The sequence below is a fragment of the Centruroides sculpturatus genome, unplaced genomic scaffold (assembly GCF_000671375.1).
Source record: "Centruroides sculpturatus isolate CEXI.00-Female unplaced genomic scaffold, Cexi_2.0 scaffold22, whole genome shotgun sequence".
Taxonomy (NCBI): domain Eukaryota; kingdom Metazoa; phylum Arthropoda; class Arachnida; order Scorpiones; family Buthidae; genus Centruroides; species Centruroides sculpturatus.
Genome location: NW_019384323.1, coordinates 140,227 through 162,502, shown reverse-complemented (window position 1 = coordinate 162,502; position 22,276 = coordinate 140,227). Strand labels below are relative to the sequence as shown.

Sequence of the window (22,276 nt, the reverse complement as noted above, 5' to 3'; positions counted from 1 at the left end):
AACCTAGGTTTAAGGATCAAAGAACACAAATATGATATCAGAAAATGTTCTAATGCGACAGTTTTGGCCCAGATGGCGCAGGCAGAAGGTTCATTGATACATTGGGATAAAGCCGAAATCCTGAAACAGATACACTCGCCGGCATTGGCAAGAACAGCTGAAAAGATAGAAATCTATAGAAGCAAACTTGAAGAAAAATGTATTAACGCAAGAGATGCGGAGGGTCTTCCTTCCGCTTGGAAGTTTGCGGTTAAAAGCTTAAAAAAAGCGCAGGAAATTTAGTATGAAATAATAAGCTCTATATAGTTAGGCAGACGATATTATTATTTAGTAATGATATTATGTTATTTATTTTGAATATTTGTATTATTTACAAGTATTATTTATTTTTATGTTATCGGTTTATTTGTATTTTTGAATATTTAAACGAGTAGTTCTATTTATGAAGTGTTCTATTTAACCTGAAGATGATCCAATGAATGGATCGAAAACGTTTGTTTTAATTAAAAATAATCTCTCAGCGAAAAATAAGGTGTTGGATTACATATTTAATTGTTTTCTGCTGGGTATAATTGTGGTTTATAATGTTCATTTCATCTTTCTAAATGTCGGGCTCCTGATGTTTAGAAAGATCTCAACGATCTTTTAAAAACATTTACAAACTTCCATCCTGCATAAAGTGGTGATTGACACCATTGGCAGATCTCACATTTGGTACATTGGGAGTTTGGATCTTTTCCCATCTCCACAGTTATCTTGTCGATTGCTTCTCACTCATGGTGTCGTCAGAGTAGAGATTCACTGTCTCCATCTCTGGCGTTCTCACATGTGTAGTGCCAATGACTGCAAACTATTAAAAAATGTACTAACATTTTTAACAATTAACAAAAAATTAGCAAATAATTAAAATTTGTAAATAAAATCCAATAACAGATGGTGCCACAACCATTATTTGCCATCCTACATGTGGGAACAAAAATGAAGACAAAGAATCACATGGTCCTCCTGTTCATTGTTTGAAATTTACATTAACTTTAAAGAAATAACAATTTGTAAAAGATATATTGTCAGATATTAGGTTTTAAATGCATTAGATATATAGTAAAATGCCAATAGATATAAGAAATATTATCTTTCATTTTTTTGTTCCATTTTTATTATAAATTTATTTTCTTTTTATATCTTGAAAGGTATTATTTTTTCTTGTCTCTAAAAATTTTATCTTGTTTTTCCATTTTATATTATTTTTATCAACTTAATAGAAAATATTTGGGTTATTAGTAAAAACAAAACTTTAAACAATCCAGCAAATCTTTTTTAATATCTTAAAAATGCTTTCGAACACTTTAAGCGGTCATCCTCAGTTATCATTTTGAATCGAATGAAGAATTCTGACCCTGAGCTTATAAAAATGGCGGTTTTTCGGTCATGGATAAGGAGGGCATACATGCATTGCACCAGCATCTGCAACACTTACAAAGAGTTGGAATATATCCGAAACATAGCGATACAGCAAGGATACCGTAGAGAAAGAATAGATACTCTCATTGCAAATTGGCAGAAGCGACACCCCTCGCAGGGAGGGAATCAGCATAAGGAAAGAGTCGTGCTCAATTACATACCATTCCTCAAAGGAATGATTAAGAAAGTTACCAAAAATAAGAATACACAGATAGTTTACAGGTGTAATCCCACCGTATACAGACTCTTAAGAAACAATAAAGGCAGTTATGAACGCAATGCGGTGGCAGGAGTATACTCTATACCGTTAAAAGACCGTAGATTTAACTGTAATTTGGTTTACCTAGAAGCAACCATGAGAAACTTAAAGAAAAGAATTGTTGAACATAAGCATTCGGTGAATAAAAACATAGACTCTACGGTGCTTGCTGCTTTCGTCAAACAGCAGAATATTGAGGTCTTCTGGGATCAGGCGTCGATCATCAAGGCTACAAGATCCAAGCAGGCTGTGAAACATCTGGAAAAATTAGAAATTCACAAGGCGCAGTTGCATACAAACTGTATTAATCATAGGGATGCAGACGGATTGTCATCAGCATGGAAATCCTTCTACGACGAGCTGACAGTTTATATAAGCGGGAAAGTTAATTATGATAATTTTTAATGGATGTATATATTTTATTTTAGTTCTTTATTTCGTTTTAATTAACTTGTCTAATCTTAGCAATTATTTAAGCTTGTTAAATCTTAACGTAAATTCAAAAAACGGTTACACAAATTATTATTTTACGTAATTTTGAATTCTTCATTCGATTCAAAATGATAACTGAGGATGATTGCTTAAAGCGTTTGAAAGCATTTTTAAGAAATTAAAAACGATTTGCTGGATTGTTTAAAAGTTTTGTTTTTACTTATACTTATATTATAGTTCCAGTAAGAAAGTATTTATTTATTTGGGTTATTAGTAATTGAGAGGACTAATCCCTCACTACATCAAATTTAAACAACTTGTTTAGAAATATTCTATGACCAAAAATACTGTGAAAACTGAAGAAAATTTATTTTTTACCTTTATAGTCGGGGCGGATTTAGGTTTTTCGGGGCCTAGGGCTTATTGAAGTCCAACGGGGACCCCATTTTTTGTTAGATTAAGAATCTTTAAATTGGGTTTAAAATTTAGTTTTGCATGTAGTCTCTTAGCAGGAATGGATATCCTCCAATGCTTTTAAGAATAATTGAATCCTTTCATAAAAACACAAAGGGATTTATTCAGCATGACGGCAACATATCAGAAATGCAGTCGCGTCTGCAGAGCCCGGATTGGACTCTTGCATCATGAAGGGAAATGCCTCAGAACTCAATCCCGAGATGCCCCTTACACTAAGTAATTTTATCCTTTCTGTAGCCTTTTCTCTCTTTCCTTTATTCTCCTTGCAAAGAGGTACATTGCCATTGCCTTATAAGGCAGCTGGCCATTATTAGTCTCCTTATAGCATTCAAATTCGAGACAGTGGATTTAAAATTGCAGCTTGGTGACCTGACCCATTATTTTACATTGATTACAATAAAACAAATAATATAATAATAATGATAATTTAAAGTATTATTAATATTAACTATTTTCTACTATACAATAAGTGTTGATTGTTAATGAAAAAGTATTAAAAAAATTTATGATGATAATCAATTTTGTGGGCCCTTGACAGTTTGGGGGCCTAGGGCTTAAGCCCTATTAGTCCCTATGTAGATCTGCCCTTGATTTTAGTACATTTATCTGAATAGAAAGTGTTACTTTAAAACGTTTTTTATATGTTTTTTATTTTAACATTAATTCAAATATTGATTTTAAAATTATTAAAATGCAATTAAAAGAATCCTGCATTTATGGCATATTTGGCTTAGAAAATTGTAACAATTATAAATGAGAGACTTTAAGTTAAACATTTAACTATTAATTAATGAACCGAGTCAGTTCAGTTATTGGATTAAATTAATCACCAAACGTATGCCGTAAATCCATCGGATTTACGGCATACGTTTGGTGATTAGCTATATTATATCGGGTTTAGCGATGTTTGTATTAGATTAAAGCAATCTATGTGGTTATCACAATATATTAAAGTTCAGATTTAATTTTAAAACATCCTAAATATGTTTAACTTGGTATCGATAGATGATTTTTTAAAAATGTGTTAACAATTTTCATAAATTAACAATATAATTTTTTCCATTTAAACCATTTTGAAACAATTCAAAGAAAAATGTTTTAAAACAAAAAGTTTCCCCACACTGGGTCATATAAGACAAAAAATGTACACTCCGTAACCAATATCCGGCGTGAAAATTACAAATATATGTTGGCAAATGTGTTCGATGACCCTCCTGGGCTCTTCTTCAGGCCAAATTTACTGTAACTGGATTCTTAGAGTCGAATGTTTTTATACATTTCGAGACATATGAGAAAGAATTAGAAAAACACCTCTCCGAAACACTATGCACAGAGGTTGAAACGAACTGGGTGGAAAAAATGCAAGCGAGGGTTAAAAGATTTGCCAACAGCACACTTTCCAAGAACCTGAATATGAAAAACATCATTATGGATGCTCTGGACGTCCTAAACTTTTCGCTTTTGCCAAAACACATAAACAAGGGCAACAACTAAGATCTATTGTGGACAAAGGAAGGGTTCCCACCATCAAACTTGAAAAATTTGTACATAATATGCTATCCGCACATCTAGAAGACTACTGATTCAATATCTCAAGTCCTAAAGAATTGGTATTGAAACTAAAAGCCATAAACAAGCCCCGTTACACCAAGGTATGGGATTTTACCTCTTGATAAAAATTCAACCTTGTTTTTCTGCACTGAGAGATTTTCTCATAGAAAAAGTAAATGATGATGATCTGCACCAAGGTATACTAGAATTGGCCCATTTAGCCTGTTACAGTTCGGCATTCCAATTTCAAAGGAAACACATATGCACAAGAGGGGGGAATACCCATGGAAAGTCCGTTATCCGGGGACTTATGTGAAATGATAATTAGGACAGTTGAAACCAAAACCCTACCACCCTTTCTCCCAAACATAATTCTATATGGAAGATATATTGATGATGATATAATCTTCTGGAAAACACCACCAGACCTAAGGCAATTTAAGACAGCCATGAATGACAACCCTTATGGCCTATATTTGGAATTGGAGCAGCACAGTGAAGAAAAAATCCACTTCTTGGATATAGAAGTAGAAATTAAGAAAGGGAAAATACAAACTAGAGCCTATAGAAAACCCACAACTATACCATCGTACATAACCTTCAATTCCTATGACCCCTACTCTTACAAAATAGCAGCATTCAGAGCTTTGGTAGAAAGGGCCTATAGACACTCTTCCACAACTAATGATCTACAACAAGAGTTATCTTATATTAGGGAGGTTGCTAAAGACCATGGTTATGGCAGCATAATAAACAAATTATGCAATAAATGCCTTCATATAAACAATATGATAGATGAAGAAAAAGCACCAGGAAAAGTTGATAATGAAGAACACATGGATAGGAACCCGGTAATGTACAACCTACAACTAAAAACAATATATAATGAGATTGCAAAGAAAAGAGGAATTAGAATTACATACAGAAGAAACCCTTCCATATACAATTTATTGAGAAACGGAAAAGATGCCCATAACCTAAACAGGCTTCTGGGAATATATACCATTCCATTAATAAATGACAGATGGCAAAGGCAATTGATTTACATAAGATCCACCAAATGTCCATTAGCCACCAGGGTAAAAGAACATAAATCAGATATCACCCACAACAAATGTACGACAGCATTATCTACATATGCGACAAACCCGAACATAACCTCGATTTTTAACGAGGCACAGTTAACCACACCACCCATTATTAAGAACCCCTAAGAACTTTGGAAGCAATGGAGATATTCAAAGCAGATCGCAAATTAACCTGCATCAATTTTAAAGAAGAAATGAATCTCTCAACAGCTTGGCAATATTTATTGGATGACAAATCATAATTTGTTATATTATACATATGATTATTATAGGATGTGCAAATCGTATCCCCACTAGTAAAAATTATTTTTCTGAAATGGCACGAGATTGTCTTCCATATTTGAACATCTAGAAGTGGAGCATGTTCTGATTTAAAAATATTCAATTATAAGAATCTAGTTACAGCAAATTTGGCCTGAAGAAGCCCAGGATGGGCATCGAAAGCGTTTGCCAACTTATATTTGAATTTTTCACGCTGGATACTGGTTATGAAGTGTACATTTTTTGAAAAATGTTTTACTTTAAAATTATTTTAACATTACATAAATGATGTCAAAATATTAAGCTTCCTCTTAAAATACTCCCATTTATAATTATGGAACTATCTGATTTAATTCAAACAAAATGTGAATGGAAGCATCCAAAGAAAAACATTTTTGAGATTTTTACATGAAAGTTAAGGATACATATGACTTATTATAAAAACAGCAACAAAATAAAAAAAGTCAGGTTTGGTCAGTTTTATTTTTGTAAAAATAAAACACACTCACAATTTAAACTTTAACTCTAAATCAGCGTTTCTCAAAGTGGGTGATAACGCCCCCTTGTGGGCACTGGAGGCTTTCAGGGGGCAGTAGAAGGCTCAAAGAGAATTGGATGTGTTAAGGAAATATAGAGGGGCGACGGCAGACAAATTCTATATATAAAAATTCGACGGAATATATATAAAATGTTGACATTTTATATATTTTTTATTTTTTATTGAAGGTCACAACTTGAATATTTCTAACACATTGACTTTTATTTTAGCTCAGCGTTTCTCAAAGTAAGCAATAACGCCCCCTTGTGGGCACTGGAGGCTTTCAGGGGGCAGTAGAAGGCTCAAAGAGAATTGGATGTGTTAAGGAAATATAGAGGGGCGACGGCAGACAAATTCTATATATAAAAATTCGACGGAATATATATAAAATGTTGACATTTTATATATTTTTTATTTTTTATTGAAGGTCACAACTTGAATATTTCTAACACATTGACTTTTATTTTAGCTCAGCGTTTCTCAAAGCAAGCAATAACGCCCCCTTCTGGGCGATGAATAGATCTAGGGGGCGCTGGAGGCAAGGTATTGAACGGTGACCAAAGGTAAAATTGGAACTGATCAGAGGAAACATTGCATTTAATGGTTTCCAGATGATGAGAACAATGTACAGTAAGGGCACAAGTGTGAGATTCAGAGAAAAGTTTTCCTAAGAATATTTCCAATCCTTTTCTCACACAAGAGAAAATGGGTTAGGGAGCGTTGGGTATAACTTTATGGAACAAAGGGGGCGGTGGATCGAAAAAGTTTGAGAATCACTGCTCTAGATTATTATTATGAATGCATCAAATATTTGCTTTTAAAGCTTTTACTAAATAAATACATACTTTTCAACCACTAGCACTTTTGATCTTCAATTACTGTTAGAACTTAATATCAACAAAGAAAGTTAAGTAGGGCTGTCTTATTTAGCAGAAGACTTAGCCCTGTTTTGAAGTTGAAAGAAGAGTTTAGTAAAGTAAGAAAAAGATGGAAGATGAAAGTTAGAAGGATAGGACAGTGTGAAAAAAAGAGTACCATGGCACCCCCATGGAACCCCAGGGGCATCTGCTTCTGCGTTAATTCAAACAACATATGTACAAAAGTATAAAATACAGAGTGACAAATATATACATTATACAAAAGTGCAGAGTAACAATTTCCATGTGTCATTGCAACTTGCAATAACATTAAAGACAAGATGGTACTTTTAAACCGTACAGCAAATACATACTTTCCAATAATAATTTAACATAGGTTTAGTATTACTTATGCCTTTTCCAGAGGAATATCTGGATTACAATTGATGGAATTGCTTATTTCCGTCAGTTGCAAAAGTTTAACCATTTAATATTTTTGATGATTCCAAATGGGCTACATAAGAGTTAACTTAATTAAATGAAGGTTTTGTTAAATTAAACAATGAATTTAGCAATAAAAAATATTATACAATGTATTTAGGAAAGAATTGAGCCATTTACCCTGTTTGTGTACGAAACATTGTACAATTAAGAATGGAGGGTATTAGCTGCCGTTAAACATATTTACATCTATATACCAATACAGTTTTTATGAAAATTATGTACACTAATTACAACCTTAGTCGGCATATAAATAACAATGACCTCAACACAAAGAATAGTCATTAGAGATTCAAATGTTGGAAAATTGTTACAGTTGAATATACAAATTAGCATTAATAACACAATAATTTTTAATTAGTCTGTGTTTGAACCCTCTTCTTCTGTTGAAGTCTCGCTGTCTTCATCTATCTCTTCCTCTGTTTCACTGTTGTCGGTTGAATTTCCATCAGTCTCTTCATCTTGTGTTTGTTGCGTTGTAGACTTGTTTTTTAACTTTTTTATTTGAATAGTGTCGGGGAGAAGAGCTTTAGTTTTTTCGATAAATTGCTCGAAACTCACCCATAGTTGCTTTTGGTTGAAAATGTCTTTGGGGTCAGGTGGCCAGGAACATCCGTGTTGTATACATTCTCTGTAAAACTGAAAACGTTGTTCTTCGAAAGTTTCACATTCATAGGCGAAGTGCATCGCATCTCCAACTGTAGTATTGTCGCATGAACACTTGTCACTGTTTATCTTTTTAATTCTATGTAAGTAGGCTTTAAACTTCCCGTGGTTTGTTAAACACTGAGAGGTGTTGGGGTTTGGCTTATAATGTTTATTTTTAAGTCTATCGGTGATTGAGGGGATGTACTTGAAACATGTTCTGCCTGTGTTGGATTCCTCCCACTCCCTTTGCCATATTTCGTTTCTCCATTTCTTTAGGTAGTTTTCCAGTCCTGCTTTTGGGAGTCTATTATATGTGATATTTGTTGTATTGTAACCAGCACGTTTTGCTAAATTATCAGCGATATCATTTCCTTTTTTATTCGTGTGTGCCGGGATCCATGAGAATTGAATATTTGTTAGATCTCCCAAACTTTGTGCTTCTTTGATAACTGCTGTTCCTAGTATAGTTGTCTTTCCTGTCTTTGTTAGGATTTTTAGTGCCGTTCTGCTGTCTGTCAAAAATCTTATTTTACCTTTATAATAGTTAATGTTTTCCTTCACTCTCTTTATTGCGTTAAAAAGCGCCCAAAGTTCGGCTTGTGTTATGCTACAGTAATTTTCCATTTTCAGACTTGCTTTGTAAACGATTCTCTTTTTTGATTGTTTAATTATACAGATGCCCGCACCCACACCTTCTTTGTGCTTTGACCCATCTGTATAAATCAGCCATTGAAATTTTTTGTCTTCTTCTTGTTCGTATTCTAGTTTAACCTCGTAGCTATTTCTTTTTGTAGGGTGGATTTCAAATTCTATCTTGTTTTCCATTCTGTCAATCTCCACTTTTCTGATCATCGCTGGAAGTTCATTATATTTTTGGGGTAAGATCTTATATTTGATATGTTTATCTATTTCTTGTTGAGGTTTTTTCCAGTAGTCATTATTTGTTATGATCCAGCTGTAAGCATTTATTTTTGCTGTTATATAGATAGGTGCGATTCCCCCCATAACCAACATTGCATCAGTTGGGGCCGTGCGGTAAGATTTAGTAAGATTTATTGCCGCCTTTCTTTGAACAGACAGCAGTTTTCTTTTAATATGCGTGTTCTGAAGGGCTTCCTGCCACACCGGAACTGCGTATAAAATAGAAGGCTCTATTGCCATTTTGTAAATAAGGTTGCTGTTTCTGAAGTTAGTTCCCCAAAATTTACCTGCTATCCAGTTCATTAAGTTTATTCGCTGAGTTGTTCTTTTACATATTTCGTTGACGTGTTGATGCCAACTCAAATTAGGATCTAAGATAATTCCAAGATACTTCATTGACTTTACTTGTTTAATTCTATTACCCTTCATTCTAAGTTTAAGTGTTTTCTTTAATTGTCCATGTTTGTTTCTCCTAGTGCACACAAGTGCCTCACACTTTGTATAATTTATAGGCAGTCTTTGTTGGTCACTCCAATTGTATATTTTTTCCATTATGTCGTTTGCTCTTTCTGTGAGCTTATCACAATTTCCATCTGCTATCATGATTAGCAAATCGTCGGCGAAAGCCTGGACTTTGAGTTCTTGACTTTCTGGATAGCTGTTTAGTAATTTATCGAATACCATATTCCAAAATCCTGGGCCACTACGTGACCCCTGTGGGCAACCTCTATTTATTGATCTTTTAATGTGGATGTTATTTGAATGGAACTCAATAAATCTATTTTTAAGGTAACTTTTTAACAACCTGATTTCTGCTTCTATATTTTTTATCTCTTTTGCTCTTTTTATTATTTCTGTCCATCGAAGATGATCGAATGCTTTTTTGAAATCAATTTTAATGAGAAGAGCGTGTTTATTTACTTCCCAAGCTTTATGAACAAATTCTTTCACACTAATTGCTGCATGTATTGTTGAGCTGTTGACCCTAAATCCATACTGATTCTTGTTCATATCTTTTGAATTATGAAGTTCCCAATTTATACGTTTAATCAGCAGTCCATCCAAGACTTTTGCCATTGTATTTAATAAACTAATAGGGCGATAGTGTTCTTTTTTCTGAGGATTATCGGTTTTTGGAATGAGTTTTATGTTAGCAGTCTTCCAAGAACTTGGGAAGTAGCCTTTTTTTAAGCATTCGTTGAATAAGTAAACAAACACTATTGGTATTTCTTTAAAGGCATTTTTTAACATTTCCGGTGTAATTTTATCTGGACCGGGAGATTTTCCATTTTTCATTGAGGTAATTGCATTTTTTATTTCTCGGAAGGTAAATAATTTTATATTTTCCTCTTCTTCTCTTTGACTATTTTGGAGATCCTTTTGTAATTGCAATTCGTCATCCTCTTCAGTTTCTTTTTCGTTATCCCTTGGAAATTGATAATCTAGAATTTTATTGATGTTTTCTTCGATGTTGTGGTGGGAGTTTTGTTGATTTTCATCGTTTTCTTCTATTATGTCTGGTAATTTTAGTTTTTTCTTTTTATTAAATATCAGGTGATAAGGAAGATCCCATGGTCCCTTAGAATTATTTTCAGTACAAAATATCCTCCATTTTTCAGTTCTGGTAGAGTTGACGTTTTTCTTATATTTCCTGAGAAGATCCTTGTATTTTTCCTTTAGTTGTTGTTTTTTACTTTCTTCCTTGGTCCTGTTTTGCTGTTTTCTAACTTTATTTAAGTTTTTCTTTTGTTTCTGTAGGTCGTTAGTCCACCAGTGTGTCCTTTTTTGCTTTGTTTTTATTTCTCGACTTGCTTGGATCCATGCTTTTTTCATATCTGTTGTTACATAGTTAATGTATTTCTCTATATCGTCTTTCGTTTTAATATATGGGAATTCATGGCTTGACCAGTTTGTGTTAAAAAAGTCTTGGTACCATTTCCAGTTTGTATGTTTAATGATTCTTCTTTCGTTTTGTTTAATGTTTTGGAGATGACCAATTTTTGTGAATATGTATCTGTGGTCGGATCCTGTGATACTCAGCAATGTTTCACATGTGACTATATTCTGTGCTAGGTCTTCTGTTACTAAACAAACATCAGTCCATCCTCTTGCGGTTGGTGTAAAAAATGTGGGGTGGTCGGTCATATTCACGGATATCATTTCAAATTCCTCCATTAAGTCCATGATCATATGTCCTCTTCTATCTTCTTTTTTATTAAACCAAACTTCCGATTTGGCATTTAAGTCCCCAGCCATAATTATGTACTTACTATCTATTTTTCTAAGTACTTTATCTAATTGGTTTATTGCTTTTTTGTCGTTTAGATATGGGGATAGATAAGCGTTTATTATATATATTGGCGGATCGTGATGTATAATAGCCGTTGTAATTATTTCAGATGAGAGACTAGGAATTAGTGCAATGTCAATCGTCCCATTGGTAACAGCAATACAGTTTTTTGGTGTTTTTTCCGTACTTTTACTTAAAATTTGCCAGTTTCCAAGTCTAACCACTGAGTTTTGTATTGTATACGGTTCCTGAATTAAAACCACATCCGCTTCTAATTCTTTTGCTTTATGCATTAAAATTGAACTGGCTGCCTTACATCTTTGTGCGTTAACCTGAAGTATTTTAAGTGTTTTCGTTGTAACTTCTTTACTATTGTTTTCCATTTTTAACTGTCTGTAATTGTCTTCCAGATTGTACCTTTGCTTACTTTTATAATTCGTAATTTGTTCTGTTTATTATTTGTTCCTTGACTTTCAGTAATAATGGGCATTGATTATTGAATGCGTTGTGGTTTGTAGGTTTTTTCCTTTCGGGTGGAAGGTTTCTGTTTGTTTGTAGGCAGTTTGCACATGTTGGGATTTCATGTCTCATTTTACAGTCCTTAAAGCAATGTCCTTTTGTGCAGTGACTGCATATTTGTTCTTTCTGACAATCTCTCGCCCAATGCCCGAAACCACAGCATTTAAAACACCTGGTAACAGGTACAAAGTCATCCACCCAGATTGTTGACCAAGATAATGATATTTTCTTTTGGCTTATGAGAATATTTCTGATTTGTGGAGTAACTAGGAGTACCACATGATGACAGTTTTCTTTGTTCTTCCCTCCTCTTATAACTGTACTTATCTTGCAGTTCTCTTTTACTGTTGTACTATTCATGTTTCTCCAGATATTGTTTTGTTCCGACATTATTTCAATTATATTTTCTTCTGGTATACTTTGAGGGACATTTAATAATATTACTCTCGGTTTTTTACCTGTGGATATTTTGCAATTGATGTTTTCTTTGATTTCTGATATATTTTCTATTGCCTTCTTTAACCTTTTCCCTTCCTGTTCACTTCCTACTCTTATGCATATACCATTCCCTCTAATCTGTTTTAGTTGCTTTATTTTGACTTTTATTTCGTGTGGTTGTATCCTATCCATGATCTTCCCTGTCACTTCCTTCATATTAACCTCGATGTTATCTTCTTTTTCAGGATATACCAATACTGCACTGTTATCACCTTCATCTCCTTTATTATGTATTGTTTTTGATGTTTGACTTAGACCTTGATTTATGTTTAGTCTCACTATTTCCGCATATGTTGGTTGTCTTATCGTATTGCTTTTTTCTTGTCTGTTAATTCTTTCTCCTTCTGTTGTTTCTATTGGTTCAGTTTGTTCAGTCATTTTATTACGTTGTTTTTCTAGTTCAGCTTTCATTTCTAACATCCTTCCAAACATTTGGTGAACCGTTGCAAATAGATTCATCGCTCTTTCTTTTATCTCTTTCCTCTCTCCAATTTTTATATTTGAGTGATATGGCAAAAGATCTAATATTCTTGTGAGTTGAACTTTCGCTTCTTTCATTATGTTATCTTCTGCATTATTGTTCATTGTATAATTATTAATATTAAATGTATCCTCACCAAATTCGTCATGCATGGAACCCTCGTGGATAGAACCAATAATACCTTCTAACTCCTCCATTAGAGAAAAAAAAAACCCCTACTATTAATGCCAATGATGTAAATAATAAACAGAAGAGCGTGTATTTGAAAAGTGGCACAGTGCCAAGCAATACCGTATTTCCAAGTTATGAACTTAGAAAAACAGTATGAAAAGATAGAATAAATTCAAATAATATAATTAAATAATAATTAAATTCAAATTAAACTAATTTAAGACTTAATTAAACCCCAGGGATTGTTTATTAATCCTCTAATTGATTAACCATTAAAAACTATATTAATGTATTAAAATAATTACTAGCAAAAAGTAAAAACTTTAATGGAACTAAATATTAAAATATTTTTAAAAGAATTGACAAGTCCAACCCCCCTTTTAATTGGATTCTTCTCGTTAAAGCTAACTGAGCTAACGACCGTTATTAAATTTGAATAACGCAGACAATCGGTTAAAAACTGTTAAAACCGTTAAAGTTCTGCTCTGCTTACAAATTTAGACAATTTTAAAATTGCGATAAATCCCTCTAGACTTAACCGATTTGAACCAATTTTGTAACACATATAGTAGGTGGTACCCTGACTCGATCATCCACTTTTTTCCCCCTATCTCAATTTCCCCTCCTGCTAGAGCCCTTACAAAAACTGAAAACTAAAAAACCCCTAACGTCTCCCCTAATTGGTCCACCCAAAAAATAATGGTACCATACGAACCCTCTCGACGAGATCTATCCAGCGATGTATAAAGTTCCAGTGCGTGACGATTTTTAACTTAAATATCATAGTTTAAAATCAGAGCCCAAATGACAGCAGCCTCTGCAGATCACTCTATATTATCTATATCTTGTTAGAACTTAATAGTTCATCTTCAAGAGGGATAGGATTCAAAGTGCTAATACAGTAGAGCAGTGGTATTCAATCTATGGGTTGCGGAAAATTACCTTGGGGTCGCACTGTTAAAATGTTTGAATACCATTGCAGTAGAGCATCAATTATCCGAAACAATTCGGGACTGGGGTTGTTCGAATAACTGATCATTTATGAAAAATATATTAAAAACAAATCTGTACTGTACATAATTTGTATCACACGTCTTACAAATACATACCTTACATAATGTAGTACATTAAAGTAGGCCTACGGTTTAGGTTGGCAGGGGGGAAGAGTGCTGCAATGCCACAGCACTAGTGGAAATTTGAATTTGCCGACTGGAATGCTTTCGGTTGATTGGTATTCAGATAATCAATGCTCTACTGTATATTAATTTAGTAAGAACTCCAGTAAAGCAGATGTTTGATTCATCTATACTATTATTATAAACAGGTAATGAAGAGTTATTTATTTTATTTTATTTAAACACCGGTGTGTAGAGAGATTGTATAAACAGGTAATGTTTGTAAGTTTGGATGTAGGGGGTAATCTCTGAAACTACTCATCCAATTTCAAAAATTCTTTCACCAATATTTAGAATGGAACTTCAGGGTGGACGTAGGCTGTATATTATTCTGTTAAACATTCTTATAAATTAAAAGATATCATCTAGGTTAAGGCTTTTATGTCCAATAGATGGTGCTATGAGTACAACGCCCTAAGTTTGCTTTTCTGTGAGGATGAACTAAAGCAGATCATCTTCTATCTATCTATATAAATAAAAATGTAATGTTCATTTGTTCCTACCGATTCCTTTGAAATTTTGACACAATGCTGCATTTGAATACGCACGTATTTTTATATAATATACATGTCGATATTCCCCCCGCGGGGGAGAGGGACATGATTAAGTCTTACTGTGAAGAACTTGGCTTCTATTATACCATTTTAGATGCAGTTTTTTGTGTTTTTGATTGCGTTTTATTAGGGTACGTCAAGACAATGTGCACTAAGAAGGGATTTTTTGAAATTCCCTCCCGAGGGGAAGTGTTATACATTTATAATAGATACATTTTGAGCCACAACAATGCGTGGCGGGGTCTGCTAGTTAATAAAATATTTGAAAAACATTGCTTCAATGTTATGAATATTGGCAAAACTCTTAGTACTATTTGTCAAACATAATTAAACTTACAATATATCACTTGTAAATAATTAATTTAGTAATGTAAAATGAAGTGTAAAATATTTTAAATGTTTTTGAATTTTGGAAAAATTTAAACTCCTTGCTTAATAGTGTTTTAACTCCTTAAAATAAAAAAATAAAAAATATTAAGAATAAATAGAAATGTATTCTGAAATTTTTGATCATCCTTAGTATATAGCAGGGGTGGCCAACAAGTCGATCGCGATCGACCAGTCGATCACGAAGCCAATTTTGGTCGATCGCTCGCGATGTCTTGAATTAATGTGTTACACTTGTAACTGAACGTAACGCGCAAATGCAAATGTAGTGATATTGGACCATCGCGTCTTCCCTCAGATGCGGTTTTGTCGGTCCATGTGATATTCATTTGCGTACAGTTGTAAAAGGGAAATAAGAAATGTAGACAAAGGATCGTAAAACCAAAAAAAAGGTGGGAAGAGGGACAGAGGGAGTAGTCGGGACACAGTAGAAAGAGGAGGGGTGAAGTGGTGGTCCCCGAAAGTTGAGTTTCAATTTTTATTCTGTTTACAATGTACCTTTTCTTCATGTTTTAAATTAAATTGTGGCTTTCCTTACCTATCTAAACATAGTATGCATTTCACACCACCCCCTCGTCACTTGGACTAACCCTACGACAACAAGTTGATCGCGACACATTTTTAAGATAAAAAGTAATCTTCTGTACATAAAAGTTGGCCACCCCTGGTATACAGTATTATTGTTAGGATTAAAAAAATGTGAAAAAATTTTTTATTCTATAATAGATTTTAATAAAATATAATTTGTTAGTGTTAATTGTAAATGTTTATAATAAGCATCAATATAATATATAAATAGTTATATTCCAGAGTACATAATACACTGCTAGCCATTAAAATTGCAACACCAGGAAGGAATGATCGTATGAACGTCAAAATCATATGAAAGGAAGAAGAGGTTGGGATATGCAAATGATTAGTATTTCAGTGCATTTAGACAATGCAGGAGGGACAAATGACATCTGAAGCACTGCATAAAAGAAAAGTTGTGCAGTGGATTTCTCATTCAGAAATCACTTTATAAGTTCAGGGTTTCATCAGAATATCGTGTTATGCCTCAAATAAGAAGAAGAAATGCTTACCAGCAAGTGTTGGAATTTGATAGAGGCAGGATCATTGCCTATCAACAGTGTGGATTATCGTTCTGTGATAATGCCACTCGCACTGGTCGAAATCCAACCACTGTCATGCGAATATGGAATTGATGGGTTGCTGAGGGTCTTACCGAACAGCATGCAGGATCTCAATGCCCTCCCATGACTAACGCCCAAGAGGCGTTATTGTGAGATTGGCTGTGCAAAACTGTACAACCACATCACAAACCATTAGTCAGGAAATGAGCTTGTTTGCAGCATGTCCAGTATCTGCTCGTATGGTGTGATGACGTTTGCAACAGTGTGGACTATCAGCACGGCGACCATTACTTCGGCTTTCCTTGACAATGCAGCATAGAGAGAGACAGCGACTCTGGTGTGCCCAACGACAAAGCTGGATACAGGAGTGGCACAATGTTGTCTTTTCAGATGAGTCCCGTTTCTGCGTGTAGCATTGTGATGGCCGTAACGTGTCTGGAGGCTCCGAGCAGATCACTTGTCGCCTGCTTGCATTTGATATTGGCTTAGGGGCCCTGCACCTGGTGTGATGATATGGGCAGCCATTGGGTACACGACAAGCACATCTCTAGTTCGGATTGATGGTAATTTGAATGCAGATCAATACATTTCTGACATCTTACATCCAGTGGTTGTGTCCTATCTTCGAGGCCTGCAAAATGCCATCTTCCAACAAGATAATGCAAGACCTTATGTTGCACATCGTGTTCTGCCTTCTTTGATACAGAGGATATTCAATTGTTGCCCTGGCCTGTTCGGTCTCCAGATCTCTCACCAATTGAAAACATCTGATCATGGGTTGTTGAAAGACTGGCCCGCCACCCCTCTCCTGCTAATACAGTTGATGAAGTGTGGCATAGACTCGAAGCAGCATGGAATGAGTTGCCCGTTTCTGTCATCCAAGCCCAGTTCGACTCCATGATTAAACGGATAAGGGTCGTTTTAGCCACCAGGGGTGGCAACTGTGTCTACTGATTTCGCACCCCTGTAAACCCCGAACTGCTTACAAATTTAATCATTATGTCTTTATGCCATACTGTATATGTACAATAAATATCTTTTTTTTTTATTTGCTTTCCTTCTTGGTGTTGCAATTTTAATGGCCAGCAGTGTACATTATGTCTAATTGTTATACTATATTGAAGTTTAACAAATTGTAGAAAATGTTTTCTTAGAAAATTCATTTTTAAGAAAATAATTGCTTGATATCGTATTTAAAATTTATATTATTACAGATTCTGATGCTATATCTGCACCGTTGTGGGCGAGGGCCAAACAACGCTCTGACGAAGTAAATACGGTCAAACCTGTAGCTTCAGTTATATCTACTCCCACAAAAAATACCATGTCGAGAAGTGCAAGCATCAGTGCCCTCCATCGTTCGGAAAATTTAGAATCTCATTCGCCACAGAGAACTGTACCTGACACTCCGACCAGAAGTGTATATTCATCTCAGAAATCCATCCACACAAACTCTAGTAATTTGACGAGGTCATCATCCTCGTCTGCCATGAATGTCGCCGGCAGGTCTACGGTGGCGGCCGTTCCACCGCGTCGGCTGACTCTTGCACCCACTCATCCGAGGTGGCAGCATTCGGATTCTTCCTCTTCGGATGCTTCTCCGACCGATTACAAACCGAACACGCTAACTGCCAGAAGCCTGGTGGCTCACTGGGAAAAGAAATTGGGAAATAGAGAATCCAGTAAAGAAACTAGTGATTTCTATAAACAAACTTCCAGATCAAAAAGTGAATGGGATTTGCAAAAAGCATGCCAGCAGACCGACAAGAAAAAAGAAGAATCTAAATTAAAGACTGATATTTATAATAATCAAAAAGAAATTTTTGATAAGAAATTATTAGATATTAAAGATAATGAATTTAAAACAAATGCTACAACAAAAGCACTAGAGATGAGTCCTGATGATTTACCCGTGAAAGATAAAAATCCTTCTAACAATTCTTTTAAGTATTATAATGCTGCTTCTGTTCCTTGTAAGTGTTATAAAACTTAATTAATTAATTAGTTAGTTTACTTTTCGCCATTTTAAATTCATTATATTTTACAGTGACAAGAGAGTTATGCGAACAAATTGCTGAAGAATTGAAACAAGTGACCAGTACTGCCATGCAAGTTTTCCAAAGAGTATGCTTTATTCCGTTGCTTCTAAATAATCACATGCATTTTAGTTTATGTTTTAATTAAAACCACTAATGAAACATTCGGAATTTGTTACTTTATAAGAATTCAACAACTTCATAGCCATACACACTTTTAGATACATTACCATTTATTACTGGCCTCTTATCTATTATGCATTTTTGACATCAAATCCACAGTTGCTTGTAAAATTTGAATAAAAATTCTATTCCATTCTTGTGCCAAAACTGCATTTAACTAATGGTGTGCGAATGGTGCCGAGCAATTCGATGCTCGAGTAGGTGGCAAATATTTTTGATTGACAATAAATCTGGATTTCTGGCTGGTCGAGTAATTACTGGAATTTGATTTTCCAAATGTTTAAACATTTGGAAAAGAGTAGCTTTTCAAAGATGACCAATCTTAGAAAAGCTATTTGTCTGGATGGAAGTAATTATTTCATCTACAATTGTTTCATTGCAGAAATAGTTTTCCTATTCTCATAACCTTCAAGAGCTAATAGATTTTTGTATTTGATTTGCACATCACACAATTTGCTTTGTTTTTGTCTAATCACAATGAAAAACAATCTTTCTGATAGAATAGGGATTTGTTCAGCCAAAAAACTTTTCCTGTTGATTCACCAAACAAGTAAAGTAAATTTGAGTCCGTAAAATCTACCTTGATTTATTTGAATCTGTCGGAAACAACTTTTTCTTTGCATTTAAAAAAAATATTTGCATTAATGATATTATTTTTGGAAATCACCATCAAAAGAATTCACAAGCTCATAATGTTAGGCCTATCACGTATGTTTGCCAGATTTTTAAAAACTTTTGCTACCTGCAATGTAACTGACCAAGATAATGCTTGTTAATGAAATGAATGGTAGACTTGAGGAGAGGGTTGGACATTCAGGTTTCCATTTGAACAAAATTTGGTGAATGTGTAGCCCTAAACACAAATGGTTCTTTGTCCAAATAATAGGACCCACTTCTTGAGCATTTCCAAGAAACGAACCTCCAAAAATCAATCATTTACTTTATAAGTCCAGAAGTTCCACGTCTTCTTGAAACAGCAATAGATGAGCTGATGAGGTGCTGGGCACCAAAGCCACTGGATACAGCTTAAATCCTTTGCAACTTTAGTTTTTTCTTTTATGTGTGACATAATTATTTTACCGTATCATTCCTTGTGTTTAAATCTTATAGAACAAGAGATAAAAATCATTTCCCAATTAGGAAAAAAGAAGTGTCCATAGATTTGACCATCATTAAATACAAAGAAATAAAACTTTTATTTATTTTCAGATATTTCACTCTTGGTTTTATACTACATCACAAGTGAATAAGCTTCAGACATTACTTCACACAAATAAAAAAGACAAGTCCGATACAAAAATAGGGTAGTGTTTTGTTTAATTAATTGTTAATTGTGTAGTCACAGCGTTGTTTTAATTGTAAATGTTACAGACAATTTCCTTGTGCCTTTGTATTTGCTACACTTCAAATATAACAATACTATCAGATTAAATATCAAACTCAGCTTCTTTTAAAAACACTTAATAAAACTTAACACCTTCTATCACTGAGAATACTTTATTTAAACACAAACGTTTTCAGCCCAATGGAATAGGCCATCTTCAGGTGAACTGGCATTCGAACGTATTTCAAAATTGTATTAAATGGAACATTCGATAATTATAAGTTCAAAATTAAAACGAAAAATAAATAAATTAACAAATGAATAACAAAAATAAATTGAAGCCATAACAATATAAATAATACTAATCAAATAGATCAAAAATAAAATAAATACATAAAAAGCATCACAATATAAGGGCAGATAGGGACTAAGAATTTGTACATTTTAATTTTTCTTTTATAATCCATAAATAAATTGTTGTTAGTAAATTTGGAGTAGAAAAAAAAAATTGCATCACACATATCTACAAAAGCAAGACAAAGGATTTATTATTGGAAAATTAAATGAATTTAATTTGAAATTTATTTTTTTTTTTATAAAAGTATTAAAATATTTATTTGATAGGTAACTATGGATTCGGAATTGTCGGCAATGGATAAAGCTTCTATGACGACGGTGCTGGCCAAGGGAGTGTGGCAGGCCCAACAAAATCTTCGTCCGGCCATGCCGCCGGTACCCATATGGCCCATGCCGCAGAACAGTTCTCTAGATCCTAATATCTTTGCATCCAAAACTATTGGAAATGTAAACAACTCGCTTTCCATCGATCCTGGCATCGGCAAGGGAAGCGTGGAGAATCCGGCAGAGACCGTCAATGCCATGACACTGTTACAGCAGTACTCGGATAAACTGCTCAGTTTGGTCGAGCAGCATATCAATAAAAACGTGCCAGAAACATCTAATAAATAACTCATGGATATATTCGTTTTATTAATCTCATCTTTCACCAATGTGCATTTAATATAGTTATATACTGCCATTAATGTAAAGTTTTGGAAGAAAGAAATAACATTCCCACTGTGATGTAATGTAATTGCTCTAAGGATGTTAACTTTTATAACATATTGCTACAAATTGTATAAATTAATTATTTTTTAACTAGTTGATACAAGTGATTAATGTATAGATGGCATTATTTGTTGAAAAATATTTTGTTGTAATTAAAAATACTTTTTATAAAGTATATTTTTTAATAATTTTTAAATATCATATTTACTCTAGTAATCTGCATGTGCTATTTTTCTTTAAAGATACCGCTTTTAAAAAAGGAAAATCTTTAAAAAAGTGGACATGGGTATTAATATTAACTTCAAAAAAGCAGAAATCCAGTAAAAATGGAATGCTTGTTAGTAAAATCATAAACTCTATAACAAAAAACTTTACTCTATAAACTGTGCACTCTGACTTTTAGTCACAAGTTGTTTTTAGAAAACTACATGGAATATTTGAGCAAGTATGGTGTATTATATGGATCGATACACAAAGTCCAAGCAGAGTCAAATTGTAAACAGAGTCCAAAAATATAAGTCTTGGGGTGCCGCACTTTCCCTGTTATATATATAATAGAGTCATAAAAGTGAAAAGCAATCATTGAATAAGTCACTAGAAAAAGTAAGATGTTTTACATTCTAAGAGTTGTCAAAGTATTAGTAGTATTTAATTTATATAATTATGTATACAAAAATTAACTTTATATATAAATACTGTACTAGCAGATGAGGCCGACGTTGCGTGGGCAAAAAGTAACGTTAGCAAAGATTAAGATTATTACATTACACCTGATCTTACCCGTTTTTAATGGGTGCAAGAATTAGGCCACCCCTCTTCCGAGACTAATTAGAGAATTTTTAGGTATCTGCTTACCACACTGGGATAACGACAATTAAGACTCACTGCAACCACTAATCCATGCATAGTACCACTAAGTGACGAATAACAAATATTTTTGTAACCCTTTCTGAGTTCTTCAGGTTCACTTAATTCCAAAAATAAGCTGGATCTTCCAGAGTCACTCATAAATATGAATTCAAACATTAAGACGAAAAGTTTGAATAAAGCAAACATATGCGCATGAGCTCCCTGTGTCAACTTTGAATACAAGTGAGCACTAAATATTGTTGAGAATTTTTAGAAGGGTGAAACAATATAATTTCCCACAAAAATGCAAAAAATGGCATCTAAAATAGTATAGTAGAAGCTGAGTTCTTTGGGGTAATCCTTAACCCTCTTCCTCTCCCCCGCAGTGGGAATTTCGAAAAATCCCTTTTTAATGTGTATTCTCATGGCATACCCTATTAAAATGAAATCAAAAACTGCATCTAAAATAGTATAGTAGAAGCTGAGTTCTTCATGGTAAGCCTTAATCCTCTCCCTCTTCCCCGCGGGGGATTTTCTAAAAATCCTTTCTTAGGGTACGTCACGAGAACGTACATTGTGTGCCAAATCTCAACTTTCAACTCCTAACTGTTTGG

At 33.9% G+C, this 22,276-nt stretch overlaps 1 protein-coding gene across 1 annotated transcript in view; it reads left to right on the top strand.

Annotated features, from left to right (window-relative positions):
• Window positions 1–21,003, top strand: part of LOC111626104 (mitogen-activated protein kinase-binding protein 1-like) — a 114,870-nt gene extending 93,867 nt beyond the window's left edge. The window contains exons 29-31 of the mRNA XM_023369394.1: window positions 17,417–18,175; window positions 18,250–18,326; window positions 20,370–21,003. Coding sequence (XP_023225162.1) covers window positions 17,417–18,175; window positions 18,250–18,326; window positions 20,370–20,714 — 1,181 coding nt within the window. The 3' untranslated portion in view covers window positions 20,715–21,003. The remainder of the gene's footprint in view (window positions 1–17,416; window positions 18,176–18,249; window positions 18,327–20,369) is intronic.
• Window positions 21,004–22,276: the final 1,273 nt, after the last annotated feature.